This window comes from Priapulus caudatus, unplaced genomic scaffold (genome assembly GCF_000485595.1).
Source record: "Priapulus caudatus unplaced genomic scaffold, Priapulus_caudatus-5.0.1 Scaffold85, whole genome shotgun sequence".
Classification (NCBI taxonomy): Eukaryota; Metazoa; Priapulida; class Priapulimorpha; order Priapulimorphida; family Priapulidae; genus Priapulus; species Priapulus caudatus.
Window position 1 is genome coordinate 365,639 of NW_014577146.1, and position 17,851 is coordinate 383,489.

The following is a 17,851-nucleotide window of genomic DNA, read 5'->3' on the forward strand; positions in this document are numbered from 1 at the left end:
TCGCGGGCACCCGGCCGCCGCGCGTTGCCCGCCCGCGTTCACGCACACACGTCGCGCATCACAACGCGCTCAACGCATAACACGTCGCACACGACGCGTTCACGCAGCCAGCACGCGCGCAACACAACCCCGCGGCCCCCGACCGGGAGCGCCGCCTATCGCGCGGGGGGAGCTCGCTGTTGGCGCCGTGCCCCGACCCAGACCTGAACCAGCCTCAAACGGGCACACACGTCACACACATGCGCTCACGCACACACGCGCGCTCACGCACACACGCGCTCACGCACAACACGTCGCACATACGCGTCTCACGCACACACGTCAACACACTGCGCTCCGACGCACACACGCGCTCACGCACCCGTGCACACACGCGCTCACGCACACACGCTCGCACACACGCGCTCACGCACACACGTCGCGCACGACGCGCTCACGCCACACACGATAAAAAAATCGTGAGCCCCTTATAGGTCTTTGCCCCCCCCCAATCCAAAACTGCTTCCGGCGCGCTCTGTCAGTCAATCAATCACGCACGCACTCACTATAGAAATTTTTGACAATTATATTGAATTTTGTTATTTGTGCACGGCGGCGTGCGTGCGGCTGTACTTTGTGTGTAGGCGAACGAGCATTTGAACGGCATTTGCAAGTATTTGACTTGAAAAATTGACTGACAGACGTAATTTGGGTTACTATTTCATACTACAACGTGATGTCATGTGATCCAAGGGGCACGTTTTCGGACGCACCATCTTGGATTTAAAATGGCCGCCCATAAAAATTACAAACTTAGCAGTATTTCCGTTCACGGAAGATATAGAGACGTGAAAATTGTGCAAGACTGGCGCAGGTTAATAAGCTCTTTCATATTAAAACACGACACCACAAGTTCCAATTATAATTCAAGCTGCCATATTAAATCAACAAGCCGCCATCACATTGCTACTTCAAAATGTATCAATGACATAGTATAACAGAATTATAAACAAAATTGGGAAAATGTTGAATTACGGTTTTTCTCAGTATATCATAACACAAAGCACAAGCAACGGGCAATCCCCAGTGTGAGAGAGAGATAATTCAGACAACAAGTTGTAGTATACAGTACACAAGAACATGCATGGCAAGATAAATAATACTATTGTTCAAGTTAAACAAATAATGTCTCGAAGACTGCATTGTCCACAAGTTGTCGCAGATTGTCATTCAGTGCGGTAACATGTACCTGCACAAACACAAATATAGTACTTGTATGTACAGTATAGTATCTGTTATGTGCGTGCGTGCGTTCTCGCGGGCGTATGGTCTGTTATGTGACTGCTTCTCGCGGCGTTTGCTTTCTGTTATGCGCAGCGTTCTCGCGGGCGTATATAGCTATCTGTTATGTGCGTGCGTTCTCGCGGGCGTATAGGTACCTGTCATGTGCGTGGCGTTCTCGCGGGCGTATAGGTACCTGTTATGGCTGCGTGCGTTCTCGCGGGCGTATATAGCTTCTGTTATGTGCGTGCCGTTCTCGCGGGAGATCGCTATCTGTTATGCGCGTGCGTTCTCTCTGCGCGCGTATATAGGTACCTGTTATGCGCGTGCGTTCTCGCGGGCGTATAGGTTATCTGTTACGTGCGTGCGTTCTCGGCGGGCGTATAGGTACCTGTATGTGCGTGCGTTCTCGCGCGGCGTATATAGCTTCTGTTATGTGCGTGCGTTCTCGCGGGCGTATCGCTATCTGTATGCGCGTGCGTTCTCGCGCGCGTATATAAGGTACCTGTTATGCGCGTGCGTTCTCGCGGCGTATAGTACCTGTTATGCGCGTGCGTTCTCGCGGGCGTATAGGTACCTGTTACGTGCGTGCGTTCTCGCGGGCGTATATAGGTACCTGTTATGTGCGTGCGTTCTCGCAGGCGTATATAGGTACCTGTTATGTGCGTGGCGTGCTTTCGCGCGTATATAGCTTCTGTTATATGCGTGCGTTCTCAGCGGGCGTATAGGTATTCTGTTATGTGCGTGCGTGCTCGCGCGCGTATATAGCTATCTGTAATGTGCATGCGTGCGTTCTCGCGGACGTATAGGTATCTGTTATGTGCGTGGCGTGCTCGCGCGCGTATATAGTATCTGTTATGTGCGTGCGTGCGTTCTCGCGGGCGTATAGGTACCTGTTATGTGCGTGCGTTCTCGCGGGCGTATCGCTATCTGTTATGCGCATGCGTTCTCGCGGCATATATAGCTATCTGTTATGTGCGTGCGTTCTCGCGGCGTATAGCTACCTGTTATGTGCGTCGTCTGCGGTATATAGCTATCTGGTGTGCCGTCGTGCGCGGTATATAGGCTATACTGTTTGTGGTGCTGCGTGCTCGCGCGCGTATATATAGCTATCTGTTATGTGCGTGCGTGCTCGCGGGCGTATATAGCGTCTGTTATGTGCGTGCGTTCTCGCGGCGTATAGGTATCTGTTATGTGCGTGCGTACTCGCGCCGCGTATATAACTATCTGTTATGTGCGTGCGTACGTTCTCACGGGCGTATCGCTATCTGTTATGCGCGTGCGTTCTCGCGCGCATATATATAGGTACCTTTTTATGTGCGTGCGTGTCGCGCGCGTATAGGTACCTGTTATGTGCGTGCGTGCTCGCGCGCGTATATAGCTAACTTTATGTGCGTGCGTGCGGTCTCGCGGGAGTATAGCTATCTGTTATGTGCGCGTGCGTGCGTGCTCGCGCCGCGTTGAGTTTTGAACTGCTTGTGTACACGTCGCGTTTACTGTGAAGAACGGCGCGTTGGAAAATGCCGTGTTTAGAACTCCACGATAAAATGCGTGTTTTTCCAACATTTCCAACGCGTGTTGGATACGGCACGTGTCGACTTGGCCGGCTGGGTATTGACCTGCGCCAGTCTGCAAATTTTCACGTCTCTATATCATCCGTGAACGGAAATATTGCTAAGTTTGTAATTTTTATGGTGGCCATTTTGAATACAAGATGGTGGCCGAAAACGCCTTTGGATCACACGAATCACGTTGTTGTATGAAATAGTAACCAAATTTAGCGTCTGTCAGTCAATTTTCAAGTCAAATACTGCAAATGCCGTTTAAATGCTCGTTCGCTACACACAAGTACACCGCACGCACGCCGCCGTGCACAAATACCAAAATTCAATATAATTGTCACAAATTTCTATAGTGAGTGCGTCGCGTGATTGATTGACTGACAGGCGCGCCGGAAGCAGTTTTGGATTGGGGGGGGGCAAAGACTGTACGAAGATTATTAACCTAGATATAGCTATTTTTTAAGAAATGACGGCGGCCATTTTGAATTCAAGATGGCGGCCGAAGTTGTAGTTGAATCACAGACTAACAGATATCCGATGTATCCGTTAGTCTGTGGTTGGATCGCGTGTGTCCTGTCTTTAAATGAAAGAGCATACAAAAGTATGCAAGTGTACCAATGTTCATACTTTTTTTCACATTCTGAACGATTTTTATCTAATCTACTGTACTACAATAAATTATCAGTAATAATAGGCGCAAGAGAGTAAAGAAACATTAAGGCTTTGGTACTAAATATATTTCGTGTTCATTTACCATCATTTTTTTTATGAAACGTTCCAAGTGCCTGTGGAGGTGCTACAAATGTCTTTAAAATTCTACATAAATTGGAAGTGCCCACGCACAACGGGGTCCGCGGGCGACACAGTTTTAGAGCTGAGGCTGCCAGACTCTGAAACAGACTACCAGAAAACTTGAGGTCATGTGGAAATTTTCATGATTTCAGAAAAATGCTAGGTTCGTGGGAGGGGGATAAGTGCAAATGTGCAACGTGTAAATGATTTTATTGAATTCTATGTATATTTCGTGCTAAATGTTTATCTGCTGAACGTTTTATATCTTATCTGTTTTCTAATTCTATATTTGTTGGTCGGCGGAAAAGTCATGGCTTATGTTCTCTGTACAACACTACCGACGTTAAATAAAGTTTACTTTACTTTACTTTACAAAGCGTATAAATATTACGGTACAACAACACGATCCCGATTCACGACGAGCGGTGGCGCTACTATCGAAACTCGTGTAGGTAATGAAGTGATTGGATGGGTACTACGCGTCGCTACAACAACCTTTTATATGCAGCTCTAGTGACCTTTGGAGTCCATCTACACAGTACACGACAGACTACTAAAAATGTCCTCGGCAACGAGAACCAGTGCTTATCTCAAAAATATATTACAGAATGGAGTAGGTAGATATGTTTGTCAGTTACAGAGAGTAACGTTTCAATTCTGCAAAAGTAGAGGAGATAGCAAGGGCATCAGGTATCTAGAACTTAGTAGTACAGTCTTTATATAATAATCATATTATTATTATATTTTGGTTTAAAATTAGTTGATTACAAATTTGAAGCTTTGCGACCCGCACTGCCACAACAGGCACTTGGAACGTCTCAATAAAAAAATTAATGGTAAATAAACACGAAATGTACCAAAGTCTTAATGTTTCTCTACTCTATTTCGCATATAATCAGTTGTAAATGCCAGTCAAATGCTCATCTGCAACACACAAGTACACCGCACGCCTGCCCTGTGCTGCATGCACAAACAACATGAATAAGAGAGCAGGTAGGAAAGCGCGATCGCTAAATTCGCTTGACGCTCGCTTCATTTCACACAATCACAGAACGAAAACACGTCACGCTCCCATCTTGGTAACTATGTGTACATAAATGTTCACTTGTTCGAATTATAACTCTGTCCTTTGTGCTTACCTACTCCCACCAGAGATATCTCGTGAAATCCTGCAGGAAATGTTCTCTCCGTGAAAATGTAAAGAGGACGTATCATCCGAAAATCCCTAACGGCGCTACTTTCGATCGATCGCTGTAGTCGTGTGTGCGTGACGTCATGCCTTCGCGCGTTGTGCTTAGCTTGGCGGGCCTCGAAACGGAGCTCGAAGGCCGGCAGCAGCTCATCCCGGCATGCAATGCGCCCCATTACTCGTGTATAAACAGACATCTCGTCCTCTTTACATTTTCACGGAGAGAACATTTCCTGCAGGATTTCAGGAGATATCTCTGGCAGGAGTAGGTAAGGACAAAGGGCAGAGTTATAATTCGAACAAGTGAACATTTATGTAAACATAGATACCAAGATGGGAGCTGTTGGATGTATATTCGTGCTGTGACGGTGTGAAATGAAGCGAGCGTCGAGCGAATTTAGCGATCCCGCTTTCCTACCTGCTCTCTTATTCATGTTGTTTGTGCACGCAGCACAGGGCGGGCGTGCGGTGTACTTATGTGTTGCAGATGAGCATTTGACCGGCATTTACAGGTGATTATATGCGAAATAGAGTAGAGAAACATTAAGACTTTGGTACATTTCGTGTTTATTTACCATTAATTTTTTTTATTAAGACGTTCCAAGTGCCTGTGCGCACTGCCGCAGTGTTAGTAAGTACAGACTAGTCTTTATATAATAATCATATATATTTTGGTTTAAAATTAGACAATTACAAATTTGAAGCTTTGCGACCCGCACTGCCGCAGTGTTGTATGTTGATCTGTCTATTTCAGTATTTGATGAACTTTCAATTTGTCTCTCTCCTTCTTCGATATACTACTACTAGGCCTAGTCCCTTAAACTTTGAAGACTAGGTAATCTTTATCTTTATGGGGTTATACTAGTTCATTCTGATGTTTTCTGGATTTTATTAATTATTACAGCTGCAAGTTAAAACTTCTCGCTTCCCACTGGCACTACGCTGGCAAGCGTAGGACCCCTATATATTCTTATTAATATTACATTGATTTAGTATAGTATATTAGGGCCATTGTGGATCAAGGATAGTTTGGGACCCCGCAAGTGTGTTTTTACATATGTGCTAAACTAACCAGAAATCCACAAAGGCCATCTTCAGAAAAAACTCATTGACTTACCCTATCCGCTATCGCATCGATCATCTGAGCGTGATCATTGTTTTCGGCATGTGCCATCTTTTAAGGATCCTTTTAAGTTTAGCTTCTTTGTTTCTGTCATTCCGTATTGGAATTCTCTTCTTTCATCTTTGGTCAATTGCAACAAATTTGCAACTTTTTACACTGCAATCCGCAGTGTTGATCTATCGATTTGATCCACTTCTCTCGCCGTCTTCGTTATAGTCCCTAGGACTTTTGAAGACTAATATTTATGAGGTTATCGCAATGATGTGTGGCTAGAGCTACATTTCAGTGACTCCAACAGGTTAGGTTAGTTAATTATGTGTGTCACAACACATAACCTGTAAAATACACAACCTGTAATAAAACCTTGTTAATAAACTTTATGGCAGTTAGCAGGCCTAAAGTAGTAAATAAATTCCTGATCATAAGAAGTTATGTTACCTTCCTCGTTTTGCAATTGTTTAAAGGTACGTTGCCCAAAAAGCCCATGTTGTTTCCCCGGTGTGTTTTGGTGCTTACATATATGTATTGTAATTACAGAGACTTTATAGAAACACATCTTGTAGATTTTGCAAAGCAAAACGCAGGTGTAGCAGTATACGTGCAACCAAGGCGTCACCGAAGACCTTATGTTATTGCAGAATATTGTAAGTTTAACTAAAGTAACTTTAAATACATCTAGGTAGCCGGCTACAATGATACTCAAGCCTCACTGCTGTATCTATCTTTGTCATTCCTATTGATACTAACACGTGAATAGATTTGTGTAGCAATCAAATAATTTGCTTCATTGATGTATCCAGTTAATGTTGTGCTTACTGTCACATTAATAACCTAACTAGTAAGACTAAGCTTGTGATGAATCATGTTTGTATTATTGGAATTTTATTCAGTTTTATGAAGCTTCCAAATTTCATTGTTTTCAGTGAATGGCGCTAAAGTAGACTTTTGTGTGCACGAGCAGAATGCAGATGAGGTGAGTCGATGGTTGGAGCATCTTCGAACCCGCTGCGGAGTGCAAATACAGAGGCTACGTAAACAGCACCACACAGATCACCCAAGCATTCAGGGACAGTGGACTCCTTTTGTGAACCTTCCGACGGAATTAAACACAACGCAGTTCCCGAGTGAGAATCTGTCACGTGCCATACAACGGCAGCCGACTGCAACACAGAAGATATTGGACATGGCAGCGAAACAGCAGGCTGCATCCGGTGATCAGGGTTCTGAGAACAAACCAGTGTGAGGCACGGAAAACATCCATGAGAGCTTCACCTTGCCACGTGCAATGATAGAAATAAATAGGATAGTAAAACATTACACGTTCTTCTTGGCTAAGCCACATTGAAGCCCAATTAGTCTATCTAAGGCTCCAAGCCGTACAATTGATGAATGCTAGCTTAACTGACACCTTGTGACTTGTGTCGTTTATAAGTATACAACCTTATGGCCAAATTCATATTAGGTTGTCCAATATCACTGCTATTTACTAATAAAATGCTCAATTGAAATTTTTTATGCATTTATTAGTTGTTTACCATTCGTAATTAAAACAGGTTTCCAAACGGGGAATTTTTGCACGCATGCCGAGTTCATACACATCTTTGCCTCTCCTACCTAATAGTGCTATCACGTGATCAGTGTTTTATTGTGTAACATAAACTGTGGGATGAGGCTGTGTTACAATAGTGATAATTGAATGATCATTAAATTCGACATAAGTAGGTGTTTGTAGTGTACATGCATATGTCTATAATCTCAACTAAAATAAAAATACTTAGGATATTTTATAATAAAACTACTTTCTGTCTAAGTTATTATAACCATTATAATTCTTTATCGTTTTAATCATAAACTTTCAACTGGGAAGTTTACTGTTCACCAACATTTATTACAATATTCAGCTGATTGCTCGAGTCAAAAAAAGAACAATAATTGTAGGCATGTAAGTACTGTCATAACATTGGACATAATTATAGGATTTTGTCACTTATGAGTTCCTTTTCATGATGATAACTCGAGTCATTTTTATTTTATTTTCGCAAACAGGTTCAAACGATATTTACAAAACCTCGGGGATCATACTCGTATAACAGCTACTTGTCACAATGCAAAATTCACGTTGCTATCACCTTCCACAGATGTCAGCGTCAGTTCTACTTTGTTCCTCATGTATTCCGAATGAAACCCTGATCCTGATCTCTTACTGCGTACCTTCTGGAAGAGTATGGATAAATACGTCCTCAATTGTATTACAGCACTTCCCTTACCGATACACCTTTAACTCTATCCAATCCGATCAAGCGTCATTCATTTAAAAGGAATTTATATATTATCAATGCAGGGAATTACAGGTAGTAGAATGCTTGTGATCATAAACTTGGGGGCATTGTCGGAAACATCTTGTAACAGTCTTACTTATAATTGTTTCTGCGTTATAATAGCACTGATTATTATGCAGAGCCACATCATTTCTGACAATGGCTCCAAGAGTCCTAACTAACTTTTATTCTATCTAGAAAAGCTGCTACCTGACGAGAGTAGTCTGTGCAAATGAAAGTACCTTCGACTTTGACGAAACTGGTCTTCGTGGTCCTGGCAGTGGTATGGATGGAGAAAAATTCATTTCATCTGGGTTAAACTCTTCAAACAATTCCATATATGTCCTGAAAATCAAATGTAGTTTTTAAAAGTATTTCAGTGATTCATACATATACAGTCACCACGAGCCACATGAACAGGCAGGTTTTTCCTGATTACACAAACTCACTAAGGACCAAAAATGTGTATAAGCACATCACGTCACAAATTAATTAGAAATTTTAATAATAACTATATTTTCACTTCATTTTACTTGCGTTAATAAGCTCAAAAACCAAAAACCTTTATAGGTGAGCTAATATTTTTTATGCTTACTTGCGAGAAAGCTCCATTGGTAGTTGAGCAGGTCCTTGCAATGGGGCACCTTGACAGATGTGATGACTGAGCTTACGTACAGCAGGATGATGGTGTCGCTGAGAAAGAACATCACAAAGTTGCTTTGCTCTGCAACAGTGCAGTGGACTACCTCCCCCTCCCATCTATTTCCATATCAATCTGCACTAGTAACGTGAGAAAATTCTCACACAGAGCATTGAGACTAAGTCTCCATATAGCCGAGTGAGTTTGGAATCTTAAATAGGCTAGCGTTTTCTAGTCGCACCGAGAAAAAGACAATTTATAATATTAAAAATTGTGGACAAAGAGGAACTCCTGTGTCACTTTAGACATCCGACATATACGAGAACCAGAACATTGATCGATGGTATTTACTACATGGCGTGTATGCATGCCATCACGTTACAGGTAGGTGAGAAAGTTACGTCACCGATGCACTAAGATGGTGCGAAAATGGCCATGTCATTACGTTACTGGTAGCCATGGAAGTCATGTAACACATACACTAAGATTATGTGAAAATGATTATGCCATTACGGTACTGATAGCCATAGAAGACACGTACACTAAGATGATGCAGCTCCCAAAGTGCAGAGTTGTGCGCATTGCAGTATTCGGGCTCTGGCAGATCAGGGAGGTAGATACCACTGCCCTGGTTGTCGCTGTCCAGAAGAACGTCACTCTTTGGAAACAGCTGCAGACAAGTTGTTGCATGAATATGTGCTGACACAATACACAGTCAACCCTGAGTTAGCGGTCAACTGTATAAAATGGATACTCGTATAAAAAAGGGACACTTTTGGAGTTAACTTTGAGTGACCACTGTATACAGGTTTGATTGTATATCGCATAATATTGTCTCTGACTGCATATAAGGGTTATCAGTTCTGTAACTTGCATTTGCTGTTTTTGCATTAGTATTTGTGCAAGGGTAAAGAAATTCCAATGAAAATCAATGCAACAGAATACTCTTGCCATGGAGAAGTTACAGATAGATTAAATTGGAAAATTGTCATACCATTGCATGCTATATTTACATTAAACTATTATCACGTAACTTTGTAATTTCGTAACTATATCATGTAACCTTGTAATCATGTAATTTTGCCACTGAAACTAGTCAACATTACAAAGAAATGATTTCACTGCTCATGTGTTCTACGATCTATGTATAGTCTGTACCTGCAGTAAGGCACGAACAATGATCAGGACAGCTATAGTACTGTTGTGCTCCAACTGTAGACTTAGGATACACAGCCTCTTGATAAATGCAACAACCCTGTGGAACGACACCTGTAAAATAACACCAGCATGATAAAGGTGTATAACCATACAAAGTGTACAATATCACACAAGCTAGGTTACGAGGACTATTAGTTCATAAAGATATACGGTTCCACACGTACACATTAACTTGATCATTCAACTAGTAGTACAACTCAATCTAATAGTATCTTCTAATTTTATTCTTGTTAAAACCAAGAATTATATGAAGGAAAATACAGCATTCTCCCAGAGGTAGTTTATTATGCCTCTACAAAAACTCAATATTTATAAGAAGAAGAGATAGAGAAGAGCGACAATACTAATATAGTGCTCATTTACGAAAATAACTATATATAATATAGCAAGTGGAAATTCAGAAGAATGAGTGCACATAAAAATGAGAATGACAGTGCGAGCATGAGAAATAGGTACGTTACCTGTTTTCTACGTTTAATTATCATCATCTCCATGCACTTTAGAGCAAGAGGTGCATCATTACTTGTTGTACCTGAAATATTTTCCATCGTAAATTATAACCATAATTATAACCATTATATTCGGTTATATTCTTTCTACTCCTTGACTACAAGCTTTACTAAACACATCTCCGCCAATATATATATATAACGCATCTCTTTAAAATCCTAAATGCACATATCATAAACAGGGCTCGCTCTGGACGTTTTACAGTTAAGTTTGAGCCAAGAGTTGAGCCACCAAAATTATTTTTGAGCCACCAGTGTAGTAAAATCGCCCCTGTCATTTATTTATCCCATTTTGCGAAGGTGGCGAACGCCAGAGGTAGCCCTGATAAATACGAAACATCCAGTTTAAGCACTGTGGCAGATTGTAAACATTTTGCAAATCGATCTAGTCGTAACACATTGTAATAAAGCCCAGCAACAATAGTAAACAAGTACATGCTAAATCAAGCACCATCGTCATATAACTCCTCAAGCATACAGTACCTGCACGCAGCTTGAACAGAATGTTGTAGATGTCAGTGTAGAAGCGAAGTGGATCGATGTTCAGGGATTCACCCTGACCCGACAAAATGTTGAAAACAGTCTGAATGCAGTGAAGCATCTGCCTGTGGTTCAAGTCCTAGTGATAGAACAAAGATAACACGTCACATTCGGTGCATGATATATTCTGGTCATGTCGACATTGTCATGCAACTTTCTTGGGCAAATTTGCAAAAAGCAATCATCTAACCAGATAAATGGGAGTGCATCTAGATCAGACTACCACCCAAATGGTAACTCTGACAAATCGGAGTCAAGCAGAGTTAGCTCGCACCTGCGATTGACTGAGGAGATCATTATGACAATACAATACAATGCTACAGCTATTCATGTAATCGGAGTCAAGCAGAGTTAGCTCGCACCTGCGATTGACTGAGGAGATCATTATGACAATACAATACAATGCTACAGCTATTCATGTCTACTACGTACACTAGCTCAAATAACTACTATAATCCCAACACGTATCCTCCCTTTCCTTTCTGTCGTCTCGCAAATAATTCAGGTGAGCATTCAGATGGAATGGATGTTGCTGTTGAACTATACCTATTATTTTTCATACAAATCATATACAGTCCATTTTACCGTTAAGCACAAATGTTAAAGTTATCTATTTATTTGACTGTATTACTGCACTATATTGTTACTGTTTATAATAAACTCACCCCAGATTCGACAAGCTGATGTAATACCGAGATGAGATCATCAAAGAACTCTACGTTTATCAAATGTGCATACCTGTAAAAAAGGGGTTCAGGTAGTTCCAACGTGCAGGTGTGTGTGCATGCATGCGTTCGTGCCTGTGTGTGAGTGCGTTAAGGCATATTTTTAAATAGTAGGTATAGTATGCCTTCAACTTGACTTCTTTTATTACTGATTTTTGTGTCTGCAGAAGCAATTAAATGTACTATAGATGATTACTATGCATCACATGTCCCAGAGGTGCAAATGTACAATGGGCAGGCAGTGGTATAGAGCCACCCCACAATCACTATGTTATTTAATGACCTCCACAGTGGTTAACTCATCGGACAAGTCTCAAGAATACATCTTGTCCGTTAAAAGATGTACATTGGCAATTGTAGTCCACTGCATTGCCCTGGAAGTTGCTATGCGTTAATGACACCCCTACATCTCAGGTTTCTCATGTTTAACAAGGCGAGCACCTACATGGAACTAGTGATGTGGAAAAACACAAGAGGTCAGTACTGCTTGTTAGGAAGCACAAAAGAAAAAAGAAACTAGAGAAACAGGGGTAGATAGAAAGAGAGTGGTACTGAGCAAAAAAGAAACATTCAGATTGATATAAAAGAGTTACGTGTCTTGAACCAAGTTGTATCAATTGGAAATAAGCACTTACTTGGATAAGCCTTCCAAAACAGATGACAATAAAATTGATTTTCTTGCTTTCTTCAAAATTCGGAAGTATATCAGAAATACAGCTTTGATTGTTCCCGTTTGCTGTCAAATAGAAAATGATACCTTTGAGCAATTTTTAAACTTGTATTGTTAAGCAACAATTTGCATTGCACCATGGTAGGAGGATACGCAGAAAATGATCTGCTCGTAATTCACATGCATGCAAAATGATGCATATGATAACAATTACACATATCAAAATAACAGTAAGAAACCTGAAAAATGCACAAGCTCTGTCAGTAAATATTAACGCACAATGTATGTCAACTCACAAATTTCGTCTTTTTGGCTTTACTCTCTTCAGCCTCAGCTTCCAGTAGCTCTTTGTTAAGAGTCTCCATCTGTTTATTACGCTGCAAAAGAGATGTGCACATTGTCTCAGTATTAAGTAGTTACACTGTAGCCATCAGACTTGTCTCGTTTTGTTTTTGTTTTTTTATTCACATTTGCTAATACCTATATCAAGCCATCACTAGCCTGCTCACTTATCAGATATTGGTCAATATAAAAGATATAAGCTTTCAATTTGATGAAAGTATAGATTAATCAAATCCTTGAAATCATGAAGGTAATTGAATAAAAGCACATTTATTTTACAGTAAGGTTATGTACTTATACATGAGACACATTATTAATGTCGTAAGCAATTCGTAATTGTCGTCAGTTAAGGAATATATCTATAAAATATGTGCTAATGAGGCCTGAGGGGAGTATTATTATTAATAAATTCCGATAAACAGAGCTAACAGCTAATGCGAATATCGGTTCAATTAATTATGTATTACCAACATTTAGTACCCACAGAAACGAACCTGCTATGATTGCTAACACCTGGAATTACAAAACCAAACCTGATAAACGTTGGCTGGTAAATGTGAACCAGGCAGCAACTAACAATCACCTTTCTTTCTCTTTTTGACATTTTGAGCATTTTCTCCTTCTTTGTCATGAGTTTCTCCTTCTTTGTCTGTGCCTCTGCCTGTGCACTTAAGTTGACATTCTTGATGTTTAACGACAAGAATGCATCCAGTACCTAATGATAAATGATAAATCTCTTAAAAAAACACAATTCACAAACACAAAAAGAACAGAAATTGAAACATTTTTTACAAGCACATTCCTCTTTGCAGCATTTATATGCAGCAGAAGTTACAGAAGAGATTTTTAGATTAAAACCTTGTCACACTCAGACAAAAATTGCTCATTTATGTTGATATACTATAGTTAGCACATTAGATCATCGCAACACTATTTCATGCAAACTGCATATACATGATTAGGACACCTTTGCTGGAAGAATGTAGCTTCTAGTCTTAATCAGCTTTCCAATCGCTTGAGTTGCCTCCATCGAAGCCTCACCAAGTTTATCCTCCTTGAATAGCTTCTTAACCGCATTGCATACTTCATCGGATATCTGCAAGATAGAAAATTTCAAGATTCACACAGAATTTCTATAACCACATTATCCTCAGCTATCATTTCTAGCTAATTTTTCTGGACTATTTTATTTATTTTTATTAACTATTTTATTTATTCTATTACCTTTTTATCATGAAGAATTTTAGTTGCAGTTGAATATTTAACCTGCACTGTATATAGGATATGTTAGATGTTATACAGCTGCACAAAAGAGTTTGCCTAAACCAACTGGCCCAACAGTTTGGAATGAAGCAGTTGTATGATACTTTTATGCCCCGATATGCTATTTTACCTCACGAGACTTGTGGGCCATGAAAGGTATGAGCACAGTGATGATGTTGAGTCTATAGTTGAAGTGAGGTAGTGCAGTTAGCAAGCTACACAGGCACTTCACTGCAATGACAGCCAATCCATGTCGAGTTGTCTTCGGGAGTTGCTCCTTTAGGTTTTTGCTATCTTTACTTGACTTCTGAATACCTACAGAAATTTTACTGTTGTATATGTGCAACTAAGAAATATTCCACAATTTCCACTGAAAAGAGTCATTATAATAAGCCCACGCGAACAAAGATATAAAAAATAAAAATACAAAGGAGTATAGCACCAGTGTAGCATGCTTAATAATTTTTACACTTAATCTATTAATAAATAATTTGCAAGCCATATAACATCATTCATAAGCAATAACAATTCACCCTGTTAGCAAACTTTTAGTTTAGAAAAAAAATACTGACAAACAGCAATGTATACCATTTCATACTTCACCTTTTCATACTATCTATAGCACTGTTACAAAGTAATAGCCCCAAGTTGTATAATTAAATAGCATAGCTTGTATTTCAAAATTACCTTTTGTCATACGTTCTAGTTCCTCCAAGTACAGTTTGTAATTTTTTCCTAGTGACTGTTCAAACTCTCTGAGCACCTTTGTCTCTTTCTTCAACTATAATGTATATAAGGCAAACGAAAGCAAGTTGATTATTTACAAAACAAATATGGATTAAATATGCTAAATCTTACTTACACATTCACATCTCTTAAAATCGTTACCCCTAATCTCAATACTAAAATAATTTACTTCCAACAGAACACTGAAATATACGAACCACCTACTTCGTACGGTCCCCTACCAAATGACTATAATCACTTATCGGTCTCTACTCTGTGATTCTAACTCCTACTACCTTCTCAGAATCCTCCCCATCGTCGGCGTCATGAGTGGAGAGCCGAATCCTGTAACCTGGGGTAATGTCCTTGAACACCTCCAGCAAGGACATCATCGCCCACTTCTTCACCGTGACCATGATATTCGGATCCTGCTCATACAGCGTCATTCTCAGCTGCTTCAACTTGCCAACCTATAACCAGTGCACACAATCATGCATAGAGAATTATTGCTATAAGTGCACTTCTTCGAGAGCTATAAAAGTCGTCTTACTGCTTCACAGGCTCTACTCTGTGCTGTTGTTATACTCTCTCTCTCTCTCTCTGTCTCTCTCTCTACATATATATATATATATATCATGTGGATTTTAAATAATCAAATTAATTCAGCATAAGCTCTGCCAAAGAGTGTCAATATTTTAAGCTAACGTTGCACTATCCTAGAATGTTAAAAACCTATACTGACACTAATGCAAAACATGCTTGTAAAACAAATGCAAATGCTATGGCGGACAATCATAGAATTCTCTTACATTTTCTTCTGGGTCTTCAATGATCGAACTAGCGAGATTTCCTATCGACAGTTTCTTCGCTGCAAGCTTTCTTTGCCGGTCTGCATACAGCTGCACGGTGCTCAGAACTGGCAGCTTCACAGGTTTCACTATAGGCTTCTCTTGCTCCTCTGCTGGCACTGGATCTGTATAAACAGCAATAGCCCAAAAATAATAAACCCAAACCAAAACGAATGAACTGAAAAACTGATGCTGAAGAACTCAGGCGGTTTGGTTTGCTCTCGATCATGTTCTAATATCATTTGTCTGTTGACCTAATATATGAAAAATCTATTTAGAAAACGTTTTAGAAATGCAAGACAGGAACGTAGATAGTGAAAATAACAAGAATATTCTGAAGGTCATGTCGATTGTATAAGAGCACAAATAAATTAGAGAGTGACATCAATAAACTGGAAGGTAGTTATAGCAACATAATGCTTATTATATGAATGAATTATTATCTTAGTATATATACCTGGCTCTTGCTGAATATCCACTGACTGGTGTATGATACCATGCTTTCTACTCTTAATTGGCAGAAGATGCTTCACTTGTGCATGTGGCTCCATCCCCGCAAACTGTCTTGGAGCATCCTCAATATCATTCCATTTCCTTTTCTTCCTGTTTATGAGTTAGATGAACCGCTGCATACCACAAAGTCACAAAGGACTCCAACCATTACGTGATTACCTTCTTTAAAAATAATTATGTAACTGGAGTATTATGTACTGGTATAAATATAAGAAATGCATATGTATATACATATTCACACATGCATATACATACGTGTGTGTGTGCGTGCGTGCTTGTGTCAGAAGCAATGTGAACTTATAGACAGAATCAGATAAGATCAGATAAGATGAGCCAAAGCAATAATAGCATTGCAAGTGGTGCAATCTACTGATAACTCACCTAGTTTCCAATGACTGCAATAGGAAACTCCAGTCACCCTCTTCAGTTCTGACATCAGCTTGCTCCTCTCTGTCGAGATCCTCATCAGATTCATTTGGGCTCTGTCCATTGGGTATGTGATTAGTTGGCAACTTCAGATCATTAATTCCTTCGCTGGATAGGAAAAGGTTGCACTGGTTAGATTACATTATTACTACACAAATAAATAATTATTAGATAAGTATATATGCAAAATATTACCTTGTTTGATAAGACACTATATGGAATTATTAAAACAAGCACTTTGATTACAATCGGCATACCTGACTTTTTGGCCTTTTGTAACATTCGAGGATTTCTGTTTCTTGTTTAGCTTCTTGAGTTTTCCTTGCTTTTGTAACTTTGTAACTCTCTTATTGACTTTCTTTACTATGCTGACCTTGGACTTCTTGCCAGACTTGACACTTTTGGCTTTTTTCTAAAAGAAATAATGGTAATGTAGTGCGCTGCACTTGTAAGAACGTTTGCCACATATTGCTACATTATGTAAATTGTGAATTTCACTATATAGCCACTGTTATATAAGTACCTAGGGTTTAACCAAACTTAACTATGATGTGTTACATTAGCCGCATTCACACAGAGCGACAAATTCGGTATTTAGTATTCACACGAGGCTAAATTGCGCGGTCCAACAAATACGGAATCTAAATAGATTCCTTATTTGTTGAAATACGCGGCTTCCCAGATGCCGAATTACTTCTCGTGCTTGAGAAATTCCGAATCTCTAGGACCGCTTATTTCTCTCGTCTGAACGCAACTGAATGCAAATACGGCATTTCTGAAGCCGCGTATTTTATAGACTGGTCCGCGCTCGACAGTTCCACTCGCGTCACACTGAACTGTCGAGCGCTGACCAGTCTACGTATTCTGTCGTCGTCGTTGCTATGCAGTGATTGTTTAATTCGCATTGTTCGTTTGATTTTTTCCAACTCACAGGTCGCAGCTCACAAGTAATTAAATACGGCATTTCTGAAGCCGCGAAACAGCGTGTGAACGCTCAGGTGGAGTAAGTCGCAAATTTGTCTCAGATTCGGTATCTCGCAAATACCGAATTTAATAAATAAGGAGTTTCGTCTAAACGTAGCTCTAGAACTATAGCCCTCCGCTCCGCGGCTGGGAGCTAGTCTGAACGCAGCTATTGACAGTATTGTCAAACGGGAACAGCAACTGTGTATCAATTTAAAAGACCT

The 17,851-nt window shown here is 40.2% G+C and overlaps 2 protein-coding genes across 2 annotated transcripts; one reads left to right on the forward strand and one right to left on the reverse strand.

Annotated features, from left to right (window-relative positions):
• Positions 1-3,542: 3,542 nt before the first annotated feature.
• LOC106804753 (39S ribosomal protein L43, mitochondrial-like) lies at positions 3,543-7,721 on the forward strand. The gene is made up of 3 exons (XM_014806074.1): positions 3,543-4,304; positions 6,464-6,570; positions 6,850-7,721. Exons 1-3 carry the CDS (start codon positions 4,174-4,176, stop codon positions 7,167-7,169), a joined length of 558 nt encoding a protein of 185 aa, XP_014661560.1. The 5' UTR covers positions 3,543-4,173; the 3' UTR covers positions 7,170-7,721.
• On the reverse strand, positions 7,429-17,628 carry LOC106804734 (nucleolar complex protein 3 homolog). The gene is made up of 20 exons (XM_014806054.1): positions 17,596-17,628; positions 16,922-17,076; positions 16,620-16,772; positions 16,183-16,328; positions 15,687-15,850; positions 15,174-15,347; positions 14,839-14,932; positions 14,282-14,466; positions 13,856-13,984; positions 13,472-13,603; positions 12,843-12,923; positions 12,512-12,612; positions 11,817-11,889; positions 11,095-11,230; positions 10,564-10,634; positions 10,043-10,153; positions 9,426-9,554; positions 8,840-8,937; positions 8,487-8,589; positions 7,429-8,140 (listed from the first exon to the last, which is right to left on the reverse strand). The coding sequence occupies exons 1-20, from the start codon at positions 17,626-17,628 to the stop codon at positions 8,027-8,029; spliced, it is 2,382 nt and encodes a 793-aa protein (XP_014661540.1). The 3' UTR covers positions 7,429-8,026.
• Positions 17,629-17,851: the final 223 nt, after the last annotated feature.

Excerpts from the sequence above, each read along its gene's own strand:
- LOC106804753 (XM_014806074.1), top strand. The coding sequence starts at position 4,174 with ATGTCCTCGGCAACGAGAACCAGTGCTTATCTCAAAAATATATTACAG. Across the intron at positions 4,305-6,463 it reads GGAGATAGCAAGGGCATCAG|AGACTTTATAGAAACACATC; the intron begins GTATCTAGAACT and ends TTGTAATTACAG. Across the intron at positions 6,571-6,849 it reads TTATGTTATTGCAGAATATT|TGAATGGCGCTAAAGTAGAC; the intron begins GTAAGTTTAACT and ends CATTGTTTTCAG.
- LOC106804734 (XM_014806054.1), bottom strand. The coding sequence starts at position 17,628 with ATGCCGTATTTAATTACTTGTGAGCTGCGACCT. Across the intron at positions 12,613-12,842 it reads AAGCCAAAAAGACGAAATTT|CAAACGGGAACAATCAAAGC; the intron begins GTGAGTTGACAT and ends TCTATTTGACAG. Across the intron at positions 10,154-10,563 it reads TAATTAAACGTAGAAAACAG|GTGTCGTTCCACAGGGTTGT; the intron begins GTAACGTACCTA and ends GTTATTTTACAG.